This window comes from Lutjanus erythropterus, chromosome 12 (assembly GCF_056507025.1).
Source record: "Lutjanus erythropterus isolate fLutEry1 chromosome 12, fLutEry1.hap2, whole genome shotgun sequence".
NCBI classification, from domain to species: Eukaryota; Metazoa; Chordata; class Actinopteri; order Lutjaniformes; family Lutjanidae; genus Lutjanus; species Lutjanus erythropterus.
Window position 1 is genome coordinate 12,211,239 of NC_139328.1, and position 16,993 is coordinate 12,228,231.

The window sequence follows — 16,993 nt, forward strand, 5'->3', positions numbered from 1 at the left end:
TCCTTATTAGTGAAAACATGTCAGTTATCAGTTATTATATAGTATCATTGATCGGTGCACATATACATGTTTCTTACATCAAAAGTTAAGTAGTGCATTTCAAGTAGTGTGTGAGTTGAAGGAAAATGTAAAAATGTTACAAATACCCCTGGTCTCCCCTACTTCTCACGTTGACTACAATATATGTCACAAACAACATTCTCAGGGCGGTTAATGTTTGCGCAATTACTATATGATACAGGAAAGTGCAAATTATAGATATTCACACAACACAACGCTTTAGATGCATACATAAGTTAAACGTGTAGGTAAGACAGCTTTTAGGGACGCAAAGAAAATCAAACATTCAGAAGACGTGCTTCTGGGAAACGCAGAGTAAACTGTGACAGACCTTTGGCCCCACTCAGTGGATTAGTGTCGAGCTCAGACCATCGACAGCCTGACACCTGATAGCTGCAGTGTGGCGCACGGTTTGGTCATGAAGAAGACAGAAAGCTGTTGCTGGTGTTAGTGTGGAAACATGCGGCAGACAGAGGAGACCACACCGTCAACAGCAGAAGAACAACTTCAAGCCTTGTCTCTGACATTAGCGGATTTGTAGTCCTACTGAAGAGCCGGAGGCGCGTAACTCCCGAAGCACCATTAGGCGCATTTTATGGAGATCTCTAGATGACAAGACCTGCACGCTGCGGGTTGCTTTCAGCATCTACCGGGATCGCTAATGTGGAACATGGCGAGAGGGATGAGAGGAGCTCATCTCCTCGCTCTGTTTTTGACTTTTTCAGTAACGCTTTTCATGGACGCAAATGGACAAGAAACCTCTAATGACTTAACAGGTTTTAGTTTGAGTCCTCAGTATTTCAACCTCGCTGAGAGGTCCACTATCTCTGCCACAGCAACCTGCGGACAGGATGAGAATGGGACACCGAGATATGATTTATACTGTAAACTTGTTGGAGGACCGAACCCCGGAGTTCTTACTCAAAATATACAGGTAAGAAAGAGCTGGAGAGCTTTCGGTCCGTGCGTAAAAGTTGAATGACAACTATATGCAGCCACAGAAATAGGAATTACATTGTAGTCGGATACATATAGCCGAAAGTAAGTTATATTCAATATCTAACTATTGACAGAAACTTTATTTAGCTGTCTCTTATAAAGTTTATGTGACTTTTTAAAAGCCCTGCCAATCCTGCCCTTCCCGACCAATCTGGTTGCCTGCAAGTTCCAGAAATAGTTTGACACCATTGTAGTTGAGATTTGTAAAGGAAATGCCCTTTCAAAAGTGGTCCTGTCCCCTCCGGAGTGTCTCCGAAACGTTCCACACGATTATGAGAAGAGCACTTTGACATGGACATGCAGCAACCGTTTTTCTAAACTCAGTAATCGCTTGTGGTTGAAATATGTATCATATTTTCGTTAGGTTAAGCACTTGTTAGTGCTCGCCTCCATTAGTAAAACCCACATGTATTTTGCTACAATTATTTGGGTGTGTATAATGTGTCTGAATAAAAACTGTTTGACACTATTTAAAGGGTCAGTTCTGTGACTACTGCAACGCCGCTGACCCAAACAAAGCCCACCCGGTGTCCAACGCCATCGATGGGACGGAGCGGTGGTGGCAGAGCCCTCCTCTCTCCAGAGGACTCGGCTACAACGAGGTGGATGTTACCCTGGACCTTGGGCAGGTGAGATTACCATATCATCCTCTGCTATGAGCAGCTGCTTGCTGTACCTGCTGCTACCTGCAGCTTGAGTAATGATTGCTCTGTGGTTTCAGTGAAATACAGCATTCAGATATGTGAAGAGAAGGAAAGCTTTTTGTGCCTGAACTCATGCTCACGCTCACTCTGCTGGCTTGAGATGAGTTATGTCATTTGTATGAGGTTGCTGAGCACTTTCACTGTTGTGAATCTGGAAATAGGGGAGGACAGGGGTAATAGTACAGAAGGGATGGTTGCAACATGCAAATCAGGAACATGTCATGAAGTCCATGACATGTTATGAAGACCTAACAGTTAGATCGAAGAGTTTTAAAAGTTTTATAATCATGCTAGCCTATCTTTGGTGCTAGCCAGGGTGAAGGTGATGGGACAGGATGGACAAAAGTAACATGGTGTTCCTTGCTATTATTAAAGGCAGCTAGGGAGGGACTTGTTGCAGACATTGATTGGTGTATCCAGTTGCCAGTAAGCCAATATCGCCATGCAGCTAAAGGGGTCCATAGATGTAATGCTAGGATGGAAAGCGTTCCTGTTAGCTGAAACAACCAGAACAACATAAGAGACTAATGGAGGCCAGTTAGGTGACAGGGAATAAGGGGATGAGTCATGGCTAACCAAGCTAATGGTGGTTAGCTAACTTACTTAAGCAATAAGTAAAGCTATCTTTCCATGAGGAAACTCTGTAAATGACCTTGGTACTGTATTCCTGGTGGGTCTCGGAGGCTGTGTTCGTCCTGGTGACCAGTCATATTCACTGGGAGGCTGCTGAACCTGGTTCTGTTGCCCACCAATGGTAGCTAACAGTTACGGTTAGCTACTTTAGCAACAAGTAAGCTAAAACTATGTGTCCATCAGGAAAAGGTCTGTAATTAAATAACCAAGAGCTGAAGCTGAGCAGCCGGCGGGCATCAGAGGGAAAATATTTTTTCCATAATATATGATCCAGTTTCACTCAAATCAGTGAATAAAATTATAAAGTTGTTCTTTTGTACAGTGAGGCCTGGACCCCAGAAACACTCCAGTCCACTCTGCTGATCAGCTGTAATCTCCTCCCATGCAAGACAGCATTTAATTGGATGAATCATAAACAGTTTAATACCGTTAAAATACCTAAGAATACCTAAAATTACTTTTTTGTCATTGTTGGGCCACATACTGGCATGTCAATTTTCTCTTTATGGGAACTTTAAAGATATATTTCTTTAGTCATTTTATTTGCAGGAAATGCCCAGGGTTAGGGCGAGGAAGACTGTGGTTTCACCAGGCTAGAGCATGTCAGGCTGTTTTATGTGAGGGGCAGTTTGTAAGAGGTGATTGTGCATTTGTACAACTGCAACATCTAACATGATGCATTGATTTGTCCTTCATTAAGTCACACGGTCATTTGCCTTTAGGACTAACTTAAGTATTAATTAGGATGCCAGCAATATTAATTATTTACTTGTTTTGTGGTCAGTTTATCCAACTGTAACTTCATCCTGTGGCAAAACATTACAATGCACAATGTCAAATTCCAGTTTGATTATCCAGAATAAAAAAAAAAGGTTGGCATTGGTAGAGGACATGTTTATGTTGTTCACAATAAGATATGGTTACTCTAAATAAATGCATCTCAGTACAAAGAAGGAAATACTAAGAAGTTGCACTTTTGTCCCTGCTCTCCCCTATTTTGCACCATATTCTTCTTCATATTCTTCTTCTTCTGACTTTTGCTGATGCTCATTTGTTTTGATTCTACAAGGAAGAAAGAAAGTTGTTTGACTCATGGTATTTCATTCACAAATTATTCTAAAGGTCTTACATGATTATATTTTCACTTTGAGCTTCATCACCTCAGCCAGCAGTGATCATGTGAATAATGTGCTGCAGTTGGATGCCTGCCAGGATTCAGTTTCACGCCCCCTTTGGCCGGCAAACATGCTTCCATCATGACCCGTGTCTTTGGCAGAAGTTTGGCTCGAGGCCCATGAAATTGCGCCTCACGCTCAATTATCCACTGTGAGGAAAGAGAGGAATTCTGTCTTGGGATTAGGGATCAGAAGGATGTTGAATCAGATTGGAGGAGCACAGGTGGACCTCTTGTGTTGTGTTAGGAGGGATTTGACTAGTTTTGGAGTAGACTTCAAAAAGAGAGCAACAAAAGAGGAGCTCCTCTCCACACGTGTTGCATATTTGGCTCCCAGTGGGCACAGAGTCAGACAATGGGTGTTGGCTTTTCTATCTCTGTTTTTAGACAGACTGAGCTGAGCAAAAGATCCTGCACAGCTAAATATAGTCCACACTTACAGGAGGATGGACACATGCAGGGCCTGTAGGGATGTCTGACTTTAATACGTGGTAATGCTCAGTTTATTTGGGAGCGGGGAAAGTAGCATTATTGCATTATGGTGTGCTAAAAAGAGCACGGCTGGATTTCTGACGGCGACTACCAACCGCACAACACCCAGCACAACCACCTCAACCAAACACACACACAACCACACCTGTCGCACACATTTTTCTTTTTGTGGCATCTGATGTAACCGCTAAGAGTGTAAACAATGCTCACCTGCCACTGTTTCTTTTTACACCAAACAGTTGCTTTAGCCCTCAAATCTAATGATCTGTTCTGTGTTGAAAACTGAGTCTATGTCAGGAGCAGAAAAACTGACTGTGAGAAAAACTCTGGCATGTGGGAAGGAGATTTTGATTTACTAATGAGAACGTTATCAGTTGGCAGCTTCCTAATGTCACATGCATGAAAACAAAGTCTGACAAAAGACAATGCATTTAGCAAGGACTTCCCTATAAATGCAAGAAAACCCCCACAGAATATGAATACAGTATCACTGGGTATATCTAAATATAGGACTGCAATTTAAGATAATTTTTTCTTATTGATTAATCTGCTGACTATTTTCATGATACTGGTTTAGAGTCTGGTTCCACTTGAGGTTTCTGGCTAGAAGGAAGTCTTTTCTTGCCACTGTTGCTTTAGTGCTTGCTCTTGGTGTGAACTATTGGGTCTCTGTAAATAACAGCATAAACAGTTCTGTCTAGACCTGCTTTGTATGAAAGGTGCCCTGAGATGCTCATCACAATTTCCCAGCGTCCCAAGTGACGTCTTACATTTAAGAGGCTGCAACCAGGGAATGTTGACTGTTCCATGTGAAGCTTTGATATCTTTGTAGATTCTTTTAAATCCACAGGATAAACGATGTGTTCAATGAAATATGTGGGCTAGACCCAGGTGAATGGGGATTGTGGTTTCTTTCAAGACCAGCGCAGGTGGCTGCTCTGCTGATATCTGTATAGCTCTGTGCAGATATTAGATAATGGCACAGAAGCTGATGTTTATGTTAATGGCAAGGTTCAAAGAGAGAGGCCTTTTTGACAGAGCTGTTTCCGGTTTGTCTGTGAAGAGGATCGTTTGAAGTAGTCTGCCAAGTTTAAAGCTAGACTACTCAGACTGAAAATGAACTCAATGGCTTGTGACCTGAGCATCGTTAGAAAGAAAAGCTTTTCAATATTTTTTGCCACGCCTGCAGCGTGGCTCTAGGGATGGTAAAGTCAGTCTGTCCGTTGGTCTGCCGCCAGGCTGAAATATCTCAAAAACTGTGTGGTGGATTACCATGAAATCTTGAATAGACATCAATGATCTATCTTTAGATAAAAAAGCTTGACAGATATTGGCAGAACTGCAATAACTATTATTTTTATTATTATTACCCGCTCAGGATGAAATATAATGACTTTCGTGATCTCCTGACAAAAATTCAATTCTCTAATACTTTTGTTAATGACAAAGAACTAATTCTCATGAGCCACTACTTGCTGTTTTGTGAACGTGGTAAACAACATGCCTGCTAAACACCAGCATGTTTGTGTCGCATTGTGATCATGTTACCATGCTGATGTTAGCATTTATGTCTTAGCAGCCTTACAGAGCTGCTAAGAATATAACATCATAACATTGTTCCTTGAACTATGACCCTCTTCCTCATACATTTGTTGCAGTCCAAAGTGTGACGTTTAAAGTAAAAAGATTTGAAATGCAGCATTAATGAGCTATCATCTATCTGTGCTCTCTCTGCAGCTCAGTCAATGTAACTTATCTTCTGCTTCACAAAAGATTGTGGGTCAGAGTAGTCAAAAAGCATACTGGCTTTCATCCTGCAAAATGTGACTAGATGCAGAGATCATCCTGGTATTTTGGCTTGCGGCATATACAAAGCAAAAAGACTCCCACACTGTTTTCTGCACTTGCGGTCTAAGATTTTATTAACAATGTTTCCGTGTGATGACCTTTATCTGACTAATCTGATAAAGATCATTGTACTGATACATCATTAATAAAATCTTGGATTGCAAGTGCAGAAGTCAGTGTATGGCTGTCTTCTTGCTTTGTATTGACAACTCCTCTCCTGCACACCTGTCCACTCACAGGTGTGCAAAAGTTTTGCTCTTTGTTGGCATGCTGCATTTGACATACTACGCATTGGGGACATAGTAAATCTTTTTCTGGCATGCTAAATGTTGTATGGTAGTATGAGTACTGGATCACACCTTTAGTATTCATTCAAGTGGTCATGTATCATCAAATGCTGAGTGTTTATAATGACATGATCACTCTTTGAGTTGCATTCAGCTCAGAAATCTCCTCTACATAAGCCCGGTGTCTCAGACAGGACAATGTGAGCAGGTTAGCGGCTCCCTGTTTTTGCAGCGTCTTGGCTTTTGACCCTTGACCCATGACAAATCCTACCCTGAGTCAGGAAATTGCCTCAGTGATCTTCACTTGGCTTCTTCTGGCATAAATGGCTTGTTTACCTCCAGGTTAATTGTCCAAAAATGAGTGAATTTGACCTATGGGACTACAGATCATATCTTAATTCATTTTCACTAATGTAGCTCTTACCTTGTACACGTTTATCTCTTGATGATTTTCTTCTGCCTAATGCACTCATGTCAAGCACTAGTAAAGCATTTCTTGTCCATCCCGTTATAAATTTATTCTACATTTGTCCCCACCAACATACTAGCTACTTTTCCAGGAACTTTTGCCCTCGTTAAACTATTTACAGGACACAGTAGGCAAGCCATTGTTCTGGTAAACATTTACACCACGCATCACACTGCCAGTCACTCCTTTTTTCTGGGGAATGTATTTTAGGAGCCCTGAGCACATGTGCTTATCTGCCTGAGTGAGCCCAGAGGAGACCATGTGAGGCAAACATACCGGAGCTTACTGCTGTCTGTCTCCTATCGGATGAGACTGAGCTGCATTTTATTGGTTGGTGTCCAGGCACCGAATCAACATCATACATCATCAGAGTTCTGATTAGTTGCTGAATTGATGTTCGAGGGATTTAACTGGTATTCTTTTTGGTAAAGGTTAAGTCTGTAGATTATTTCTGACAGGTGTTTTCTGACAGGTGTTTACTGTGTTGATGATGGGGCTTTGTGTGGTGGTTATGTGGTTTTAAATGGACTTGTTTTTTTTTATCTGTGATTTATAGGTTGTTTGCTCAGCAGACTATCACTTTGTCAGGGATGTGAATTGGTCCAAGAATAATGACTTTGAATGCTAAAGTTGGAAGACAGGAATGGTCTGGTTCAGGTTAGTGCAGTGGCTTTGGCACTGCTCACAGTTCTGCAATCGTCAAGAGACAAAGCTTCCAAGAACTCAATTTTAGAGACATTCCCCTGGAACCTAATCCCCTCTCTCAGGGGTCCACCTCCCACCGAAGTTGGTTTGAATGTTTTATTTGCGGCCGTCGCCCCCTTTTGTGTTTGAATCCGTCTGCCCTGTATTGTGTGACATCCTTTCTGTGCTCTCAGACTCTCACAAAGGTTTGGTTCTTTCTAAGCCTCTCTGAAAGTGACCTGGTCCTCTCTTTTCACTTGATAAATGCATAGAAATGGAGAGGTGGTGTAATTTGGTGGTGAGAAAGTACTTAAACAGAAAACATGCACACAAACACACAAGTCTCAGGCTGAAAACATTCCACGTTCCCTTGACATCCGCCCTTTTACTGAGTAGACATTCACATAACACTGCACATGATACGTGCATACAAGTATGATCTCGTGTACACAGATTAATTGTGCATGGCTGCAGTCTGCCAAGTCATGCAACAGGTGGTTACAAAATAGAAGCTATAATCCTAATTGAGGTGTCATGCATTTGAATATGTAATCTAAAAAAAATCAAAGAATAGAATAGATCAAAGTCAAGATTTGTTTAAATTTCTGATTTTTGACTTTTCTGCATTGATTCAGAAAGAGAACTAGAGAGAGAAAATGCATCTAGACTGACATTTTTTGTAAAGGCAATTGATTGACAGTTGTTAATGTTCTTAACATGTTTTTAGCTGCCTTCTGGCAGTCCTGAGTTGCCTGGGGCTGAGTCTGTCGACCAAATAAAGGCTGTGTTCCTGACTTGTGTGTGACTGTGCTGATCCTTAGGAATATTGATAGATCAATCAGTTGATCTCAACATGAGTTTGACCCTTCAAAAACCCTGCAGTAGGCATCACATGACTGCACTGTTGCAGTAATACTGTTATTGTCACGTAACTGCTGCTGGAGGTTCCTTGTGTGTAATGAAGAACTTAAATCAAATTTGTTTGTATTGTTTGTCAGTGTGACTGAACAGTTGTTGGTTAAACTATATCTTAAGCTTATTCTTTTCTGAAGTTGTGTTAAGTTGAACCAGCTCAAAATTATTTACAGTGCACATTAAATGTTTTGTGTGCAAGCTGTTTATCAGAACTTCTAAGCCGAGCGAGTGTATTGGAGTTTACAGTGTTTATGCTCGGTGATAAAGATTTGCAGTGCAGCTGGCTCAGCCCGACCCTAGTGACAAGACTGGCTGTTAGACATGTCCCTATTGCTGTGGTGACGATGGAGGTGATGTAAGTGCCTGTGTTTAGCCGGGCTGCCTCAGGCGCCAGGCCAACCCGGCAGATATTTACTACTCCTCTAACAGTCAGCCACCTCATGCTAGTTAGCAGTATAGCGGTCTGGCTGGGTGAGTGCATCACGGGTGACTGCTGGACTGCAGTTAAATCTGGAGCTCTGATGTGGAAAAGCTTGTGGGGGTTAATAGGGGATCTTTTCACCTTTTCAAGGTCTTTGTCATCAATTCATACATGGAAATGCTAATCAGTGGTCACAGGTTTGCTGACGCAGGCATTGATGCAATGGGATGAGTTATAGAGAGCAGGAGTTTCCTAGACCCAATTGACAGGGCTGTTCTATGGATAGTAGTACACCCACACAGTATGCATGCTTCAATTAAGGTCATGTATAGAGGTGGAAGGAAATGCTGCATCAGTATAATATTGCAATATTACACTAGTTTCCCCCACACTGTAACAACCATGCAGGAAGGGAAGGGAGGTGGACAACTAGATGTAAATATGCACATTCAATATATTCAAGATAATTAAACTCAAACATTTCAGTTATTTATTATCAAAACTTTTAAAAATTAGTTGTTCTAATTGAAGTCTTTAAACTTAAAATGATGAGTTGAATGAATGTACTGTACAGAGTTCAACCAACCCATTAAGTTTCTAAAGAAACATAATCAGTATGGTAGCAGACCTCCCAGCATTCATTGTTTGAAAGTTTATGAGATCCTACTTTTTATTTTATTGAAGAAAACATGTATGTTGAACTTTTAAAAAACTGCTGCAGGGTAACTGAAGAGCTGTTGGTTCAACTTAATCTTATCTTAAGCTTATTTAAGATGTTTTCTCAAGTACAAATGAATTAATATAAAGTTTATTTAACCAGAGCAGTTTATTTGTTTTGATTAATGACAAAAATGTACCTGAACTTTTCAAATCCAATCAACTTAAAATTTTCAGGCAGTCCAGACACTAACTTAGGGATTTTTTTTTTTTTTTATCATGTATACATTCTTGTCGTTATTGTGGTTATCATGAATCATTATATTTTGTGCTCAGATTTCAAGATTTTTGACAAAATAATAGTTTTCTGTATAATATATAATGATAGGTTTAATAATGTAATTTCATAAAAAGGTAAAGATGCAGTGTTGAATGCAGAAAAGTAAACTGACAGTTCTTAAGCAGCTGCACCTCAGGCCTTTACATGTTACTTTTGTGAATCTTGCTAACAGGCCGAAACTTGCATATACTGTATGTTTTCTGTTACACCTACAGTTCTCTTGTGACTTCTGGCCAACCTTTCTTTGTTACCATATTACTAATTCTGTCATGGAGACAGAGAAAAATACACCAGACTGCCCCTCTCCCCTGCCCCTGCCCCTGCCCCTGCCCACCTGTTGCACACAGACAAACAGTTGTAGCTACATTGCATTGTTACAAACTGGAGGGCAACTGCTCCGGTATATGCTCTGTCTGGCATGGGCCGATCCACTCCAACAGAAGGCAATGCCTCTTCTCCTTTGAATTGCATTCCTCTGATCTCACATCAACCTCTCAGGAGCACGCTCAGATGGCTTCTATCTGTCAGGATTCTGATCTTAGTGTGGATTTACACACTGCACTCCTCTTGGCTATGTGGTGTCCTTTGGTTGGAATTTGGGATCAGGATATTCAATATCTGCTTCTTGACTGCACTTGCTGGAAATATACTTATTTATGTTTGATTGCTACCTCATGTCTCCTGCCTGTTAAACGTAGGTCAGTTAAATTTTAATTGACCTACTTTTTACTTGTACTGTATCTACTTCTCTCCTCTCAGTAAACTGTACCGTGTTCCATTTGAAAATTTCTTTTAACACTAGTTATGGTAAGAAAACTGGAGTCCACTATGTTGCACTGCCATGTTTCTACAGTGGCCCAGAACGGACAAACCAAACACTGAGTCTAGATGCAGCCTTTTGTGTTTTCCTGCAGGTTTCGCAGCCACCATAGATTCTCCTACACGCTTGAAATGAAAAATCACTTATCTTCTATCTCTCTCTGTATCTCTCTTTCTCTCTCTCCCTGAAATAATATACTCCAAATTCTCAGATTCTGCAAACGTGTGATAATTTTATAGAATATGATGCATTGCCGAAGATTAGCTGAAGAATACCTAAATACTGAGACAGTATTGTAAGGATGACATAAATATTAACACAATGATATTTTTGATAAACAATCATCAGCAATATGGATATAATGACTAAGTGGGTAAAGACAAATAATGGAACAGCTAGTTCAGAAAAGAAAAGAAAAGAACAGTTCAGAAAATTGCATCACTGTACTGTAGTGCAGCCTTTAAAACCAGGAAAAAACAACACTTATACCATATCACAATATAACAACATCCCAAATCTAACATGTTATGTATTCTCATATCAGGATATCGATATAATATTCATACATTGCCCAGCATTCGTTCTATAGAACTACATCGTCTAACTGTATCACTGCGTAGGAGGAAGTGTGCGTCCATTCATAGATGAGAAGTTACAGCTCAGCTGAGCAGGACGCCATTAATGTTTACATCCTCCATTGTCACAAGCACAAGCCTCTCATCCATGAGTAGATGCACACTTTCTTCTATGCAATGATACAGTTGGTGGGTGAGTAGAGAGAAAATAGTCCCTCCATGAACCTGCTCATAACAGGGTCTGTGGATTATCTTAACTGGGTCATGATTTTTGGAAGGAGACATTGCTGTTTAGTTTCTCAAACCCATTTTTTGGCGCTTTAAGCAGCACAAGCCAAGTGCCATCTAGTTCCATTATGTTCAAAAGAAGAAAGACATCTCTACAGCAAATATGTCCAAAACTGGGCAGCTCTCACTGAAATAATTAGGACAGACCACACACACCACAGGTACGAGCAAAAATATGTGTTTTTGATTCTGAGGTCCCTTAAACGCAACACAATATCTGGGATTGAACTCACATGGATTATAAAATTAAGGAACAGCAATTGTCAGACACTTTCTTATTGAGAAGGCTGTGAGAAATTCCTAACCAGTCTATGTTACAGTACACTTCATTTGATCAACACAAAGAGATTATAATTGAAGAGATCCACGTGGCAGGCACAGAAATGAGGATAACTGGCGAACGGTCACGCAATCGTGCCTGTTTTTGAGATGTTTGATTGTTCTCGGAGTATGAGACATTGCTCCACAGCTCTATAACCTGAAGCGCAGCCATGTATGCAGTCAGAGGGCATGGCTTAGTGCTGCTGCAGCTCACACTTGAGGGTGCACATTCATCACTCCAGAGCTGTCACACACACGCAAACTTGGCATAAGCTGTCAGGGGTCAATAATCCAGAAATAATAACACACACACAAGCAAACAGTGGGCACGAAATGTCAGGGGCCAACAAATGTGAGAATGTGACAGTGTGTTTGTTTTATCAAAATGCATTTACGCACTGCTACAAGTGTGCTGAGAGGAAAAATGTTAATATGCTGTTGTTAAAATGGTGTTTGGTCATGAGGGAGTTGGTTGGCTGTGTTGCCCTGTCGTGTTAATTAGAAGGTTAGAGATCTCGATACTTTATACCTTGTATATGTGACACTATTATAGAGGGTCAAGGTCAGAAATTTGAGAGGGTGGGTGTCAAACAGTCCATACCTGTCACAGCTCAATCCCTGACCTTTTTGACACCCACCCACCCACTCCTCCTTCACTAAACCTCCTGGCATGACACTCCCATCTAAAGCCTGAGGGCTGCAGAAGCAGGGAGGGGCAGAGGATGGCTCTGCTCAAGTGTTATTCCAAGTGTTTTTGCCACAAGCTTGTCAATCTGTTTCATGTCTTTGTGCGCTGCTGGAATCCTGAGCTGATGTGCTTAACATGCCATCACGATATTTCATGCTCTCTGCAAACAATACGTAGGTGCTGGACATATTTCAAGAGTGTGTGTTTAGACTGGCAGGACACAGTTAGAGAGAGACAGGCCTGAAATTAAGGAAGGCCGTGCCAGGACAGGCCCTGTGTCTTCCAAGATCGCTGCGTTGTCTGTTTCTGACTGGGTTTGTTTCCGGACGATTCTTCTCACCATCATTCAGTTACTGGCACCAAGTCAGACACAACAGTGAGTGAATGGCATCAACACATTCAGGCTTGATGGGAACTAAGTAAAGTTGAATGAACTTTCCATTAAAATGTACAGTTTCCACTGGAGTGAGAGTAAACAAGAAGTGGTTGGTTTGTCTACTTCAGTCTTTACAGATGAAATTGTTGTTTTTTAATTAAAGCTATGATATGTAACATTTCTGCATTACAATGTCAAAAAATGTTATATATCTGTGTTGAGTAGTGTACTTGCATTATCCCAAACGTTTTGCAACAATGTTCAAATGTTGAGAAATTCATAACTTCTTAAAGATAACAGTGCATGTCCTTCTAGCCACTGGTATCTAGTTGCTAGTAGAGTGAGGAAGGAAGTCAGCGTGTGTGACTAATGTAATGTGAATGAAACTCCAATATTACCTCGTCCATGAAGATGATTTCTGCCTGAGTCATTTCAGATAGATCTTCCTCAGCTATGGCGGTTGTTTAAAAGTGAAGACAACAACAACTCCCATGATCCCACATTGTGTAATGATGTCATCTTTTGTTATTGTTTAAATAGGAGAGAGACCCCCTTGCCCCATCACTATATTGTATATTAAAGACTTATTATATTGATTTATTTTGACCTATATTTTTGACTGAATTTATACAGTGAAATGCTGAGCAAAAACATTGTTGGTTCTGAATTAGTAGGCCAAGGTACCAAACATCAGTATGTCTTAAGTACTGACTAGGGTTGGGCGATGTGTTAAAAGTTTCCAACCGGCCACTGTCAGCCCAGCAACCACAATTGCTGATATGTTTGCACACACCTCCTCCTGAGTTTTGTATGCTACGCTACATTGCATACGCCATGTATGCCCAACAAATAAACAAAAGAAACTCGCAAAAGTGAAATGAAATAAGTGGTTCTACCATGGATGAGTTGGAGGCGGACCTCCATTCATTTCCATGAGAGCTGCTCAGTGGCACTTGAAGCCAACTTCCATGCCGGCCACAGACTTCTGCCACCAAGCTGGACAACTTCCTGTTCAGCCCTTTGCTAACTTGAATGGGGATAAAATGATTTAATCGTGCAGCTTTTCTAGACATTCATTCAGTTATTGGACCGGGTATTGGAGATCATTGGTAGGGGTTGTGACACTCAAAGAAATATATCTACCATTTTACAACCAATTCTTTCACAATATAAGCTTAGACTCTCGTTATAAGCTCTCAGTCTTTATTCAGCTCAGTGGGCTTGTGCAACTTAATGAGTCACTCTGAAGACCAGTAATATTGGCACCCGTATTTCTAATGATACCTATCCCTGTTCACTAGTCCATGTCGTAAAATGTGAACACAATTACATTCTGTGTGCTGAAACATGATGGTTGAATATAAAAATACAATCATTGTTGATTATAGAAGTAAGTACCTGCCAAAATACTTTGTTAGTCATCTGTCTGTGTTTAAATTTTTATTATTACAGCAGACAGATAAATCAAGGGTTGTAGATAAATTAAGTACCTTTTTGAGTAATATCCTGCCTTTATTTAAATTGCCTTGTTTGTGATATGGATCTATTTTGGTCATTTACCATTGCACTCTTTCTTTGTTTTATGTTTTTACTCCATGCCATGATGTGCGATCTAGAGTAATAAAATAAAACTGAAACTGAAAACTGATGACACACAGAGTCTTTAGTTAGTTAGTGTAGGAGACTTACCTTTCACAGTTGACAAGACACTGATCAACAGGTGATCTAATGCAAACACCCTGAAAATCCCCAGAGAACACATATTTTGCTGTACCGGAACTATAACAAAGGATTTTTATGCATGATAAAGGACATTGTTGTTGGGAAGAAGGAGAATCTCTTGTATTTACCATCATTATCTGTATCCATGACAAGTGGTGGAGAAGATCTTTACCGCTGTGCCTTGCTGTCAGTGACAGGTTCCTGAAAGCAGTGGCATGCTCTGCTTTGGGGGCATTAGGAGGGAAGGGGAATGTGGCGCTATGTTTGGAATCTGAGATGGGTCTGCATGCCAGCCAGCACGTCTCTAGCCACCCATACCCTTTTTTACCCTCCCCCCACCCGGCCTCCCTTCCCCCGGCCCCCCCTTAACGTCATCACAGCCCGTGTGAACTACACTTCCTCCTGGTCCTCAGCAGAACCAACACATTGATAGAGGGCAGCTTCTCTGGAAGAGCCTTGGTGCTGTTTTTAGATGGATGACAGCCCACGTCTTGTTTGTGTGCACCGTTCATCTTTTTTTGCACATCCTGTTGCATGTGGGTGGAAGCGCTTTCTGATTAACTTCCAGTCACACCCCATTTAAAGTCGAGGTCAGAAAGAGGCATTCTCAGCTATTTTATTTACTTGAAGATTGACTGTTTTGCCCAATGCTAAGAGTGATTAAAGGACAGTCAAAGGGCTATTCTTGGCCAGTAATTCTCAGAGTGGGATCCATGGCACTCCGCCAGGCAGTCTGTGAAAAGATTTCAGGTTCATTCATTTAAATGTAGAATCAGTAGGATTTGTCTGATCTGTTCAAAAATGCACCAGGGCGTTGAATACCAATGTTTTGGGGGTGGTAAAGCGTCCCTAGCACGGCAAAATAATGAGAAAAATAAAGAAATACAGGCAGAGGTCAGTTTTTTTTTTTTAAAGAAAACATTGCTAATTATACTTTTAAATTGTCATGATATACAAGGGTGGAGATCTCACAAGTACAAGTGTAAAATACTATAAAATACTATTGATATTTAGACAATATTGTAGGGATGACAACTGGTGCTTTTACACTTAACACGAAGAGATTTTTGATAAATAATCCTCAGTAATGTGGATATAATGACTAAATGTAAATAATAGAACAGCTAGAACAGACATCACTTTACTGTAATGCAGTCTTGAAATCAATATAATAAGGATATATTGCCTTGTCCTATTGATGGGTACCTCCACTATGGCTTTATTGGATTGGACTGATGGCCAAAATATCTTATATGCCTGCAGTGTTTGCCAGTGAGTTGATGAAGCCTGACTGTATGTATCTTTACTGTTGTTTTTTGTTTGGGTACAGCGTTACTTACAGCTAATTGAATTGATGTCAGTTGCATTGTTTCATGGGATATTCTATGTCTAACATTCTCCTGTCTTTCACATAACTAACACTATAAATGAAGGGATTCCCACAGCATATTCTCTATCTTGTAAGAAGTCCTTGGTTGAAGAAGAATTGAAGACCAGCTTTTTCAGCCTAATGATTTTGTTGTTTGTTATTAGGGAGTTGTGACAGTTTTCAGAGAACAAGACCAGACACTTCTGCAGCTGACCTCTGACCTCTCATAATCCATCAACCTAAGAACTACTTGAACTTGAGGCCATTACCTTTCAGGGTTTGAGGGGAGAAATCCATCTGGATATTTGTGGATCTTTCTTGACACATTCCATGACTCCACAGTAGAGCCTCTGCTGTGTTTTACTTTGCTCTGATTTGAGTGTTAGCATAGCCTGCCTCGTGTAAGAAGAGATAGCAACTTGACTGTTTCAGTTGCCTGTGGGGCTTTTCATCAAGGTGCTGAGGGATGCTAGACGAGTGCGGGCCTGCCTTCATCACTTTCAAAGAGGAGACGGTCTATAGAAACGTCTTTTATTTAAACAGCACACAGTATTTCAGATACAGTTTTCATTCATCACTGCAATCCTGAGGGCAGATATCGAATGTTTAGCAAATATCCCTACAGGACTGTTTTTGAAACATGATAAATGTTGCTTTAGGATTCATGCCAGCACTGATATTGCATAGTGTGTGTTTCAGCCTCACACAAACAAGACAGGGGTGTGGTGGTCAGGTGTAGGTGAAGCTTTTTGTTGACACTGCAGGTGTCACGTGTAGGTTGGTGTCACAGGGTTTATATTCCAAGCCACGCCAAGTCCATGGCAGATCGTAACAAAGAGAGCTTTGATTTTCACCAATTACCTTTCCATTGTACAATGTTCAATCGAGCTGAAGTCACCCGCTTTCGAGGCTTGATGAGGATGTTGATGAACTGCAAAGGAAACATACTGCTGCTCTGAGCGTCATGAGCCCGACTGAAAGCTCAGTGTTGGCAGAAACAATCATTGGCATCATTTTCTGCCCTTGTATGGACTGCATATTCTGATGAAAGGTGGAGATAGGGAGTTCTGAGAACAGACATGGATCATGTGGGCTTAGCTGATGTCTTTTCACTAACCTAGCTGCACCTGCACCACTTTTATTGACTCCAT

At 40.9% G+C, this 16,993-nt stretch overlaps 1 protein-coding gene across 2 annotated transcripts in view; it reads left to right on the forward strand.

Moving 5' to 3' along the window:
- Positions 1-706: 706 nt before the first annotated feature.
- LOC146317688 (laminin subunit alpha-3-like) overlaps positions 707-16,993 on the forward strand; it is a 77,006-nt gene continuing 60,719 nt past the window's right edge. For both annotated transcript variants that reach the window (XM_084731411.1, XM_084731410.1), the window contains exons 1-2: positions 707-994; positions 1,536-1,688. In XM_084731411.1, the coding sequence (XP_084587537.1) occupies positions 722-994; positions 1,536-1,688 (426 nt within the window). In that variant the 5' untranslated portion in view covers positions 707-721. The remainder of the gene's footprint in view (positions 995-1,535; positions 1,689-16,993) is intronic.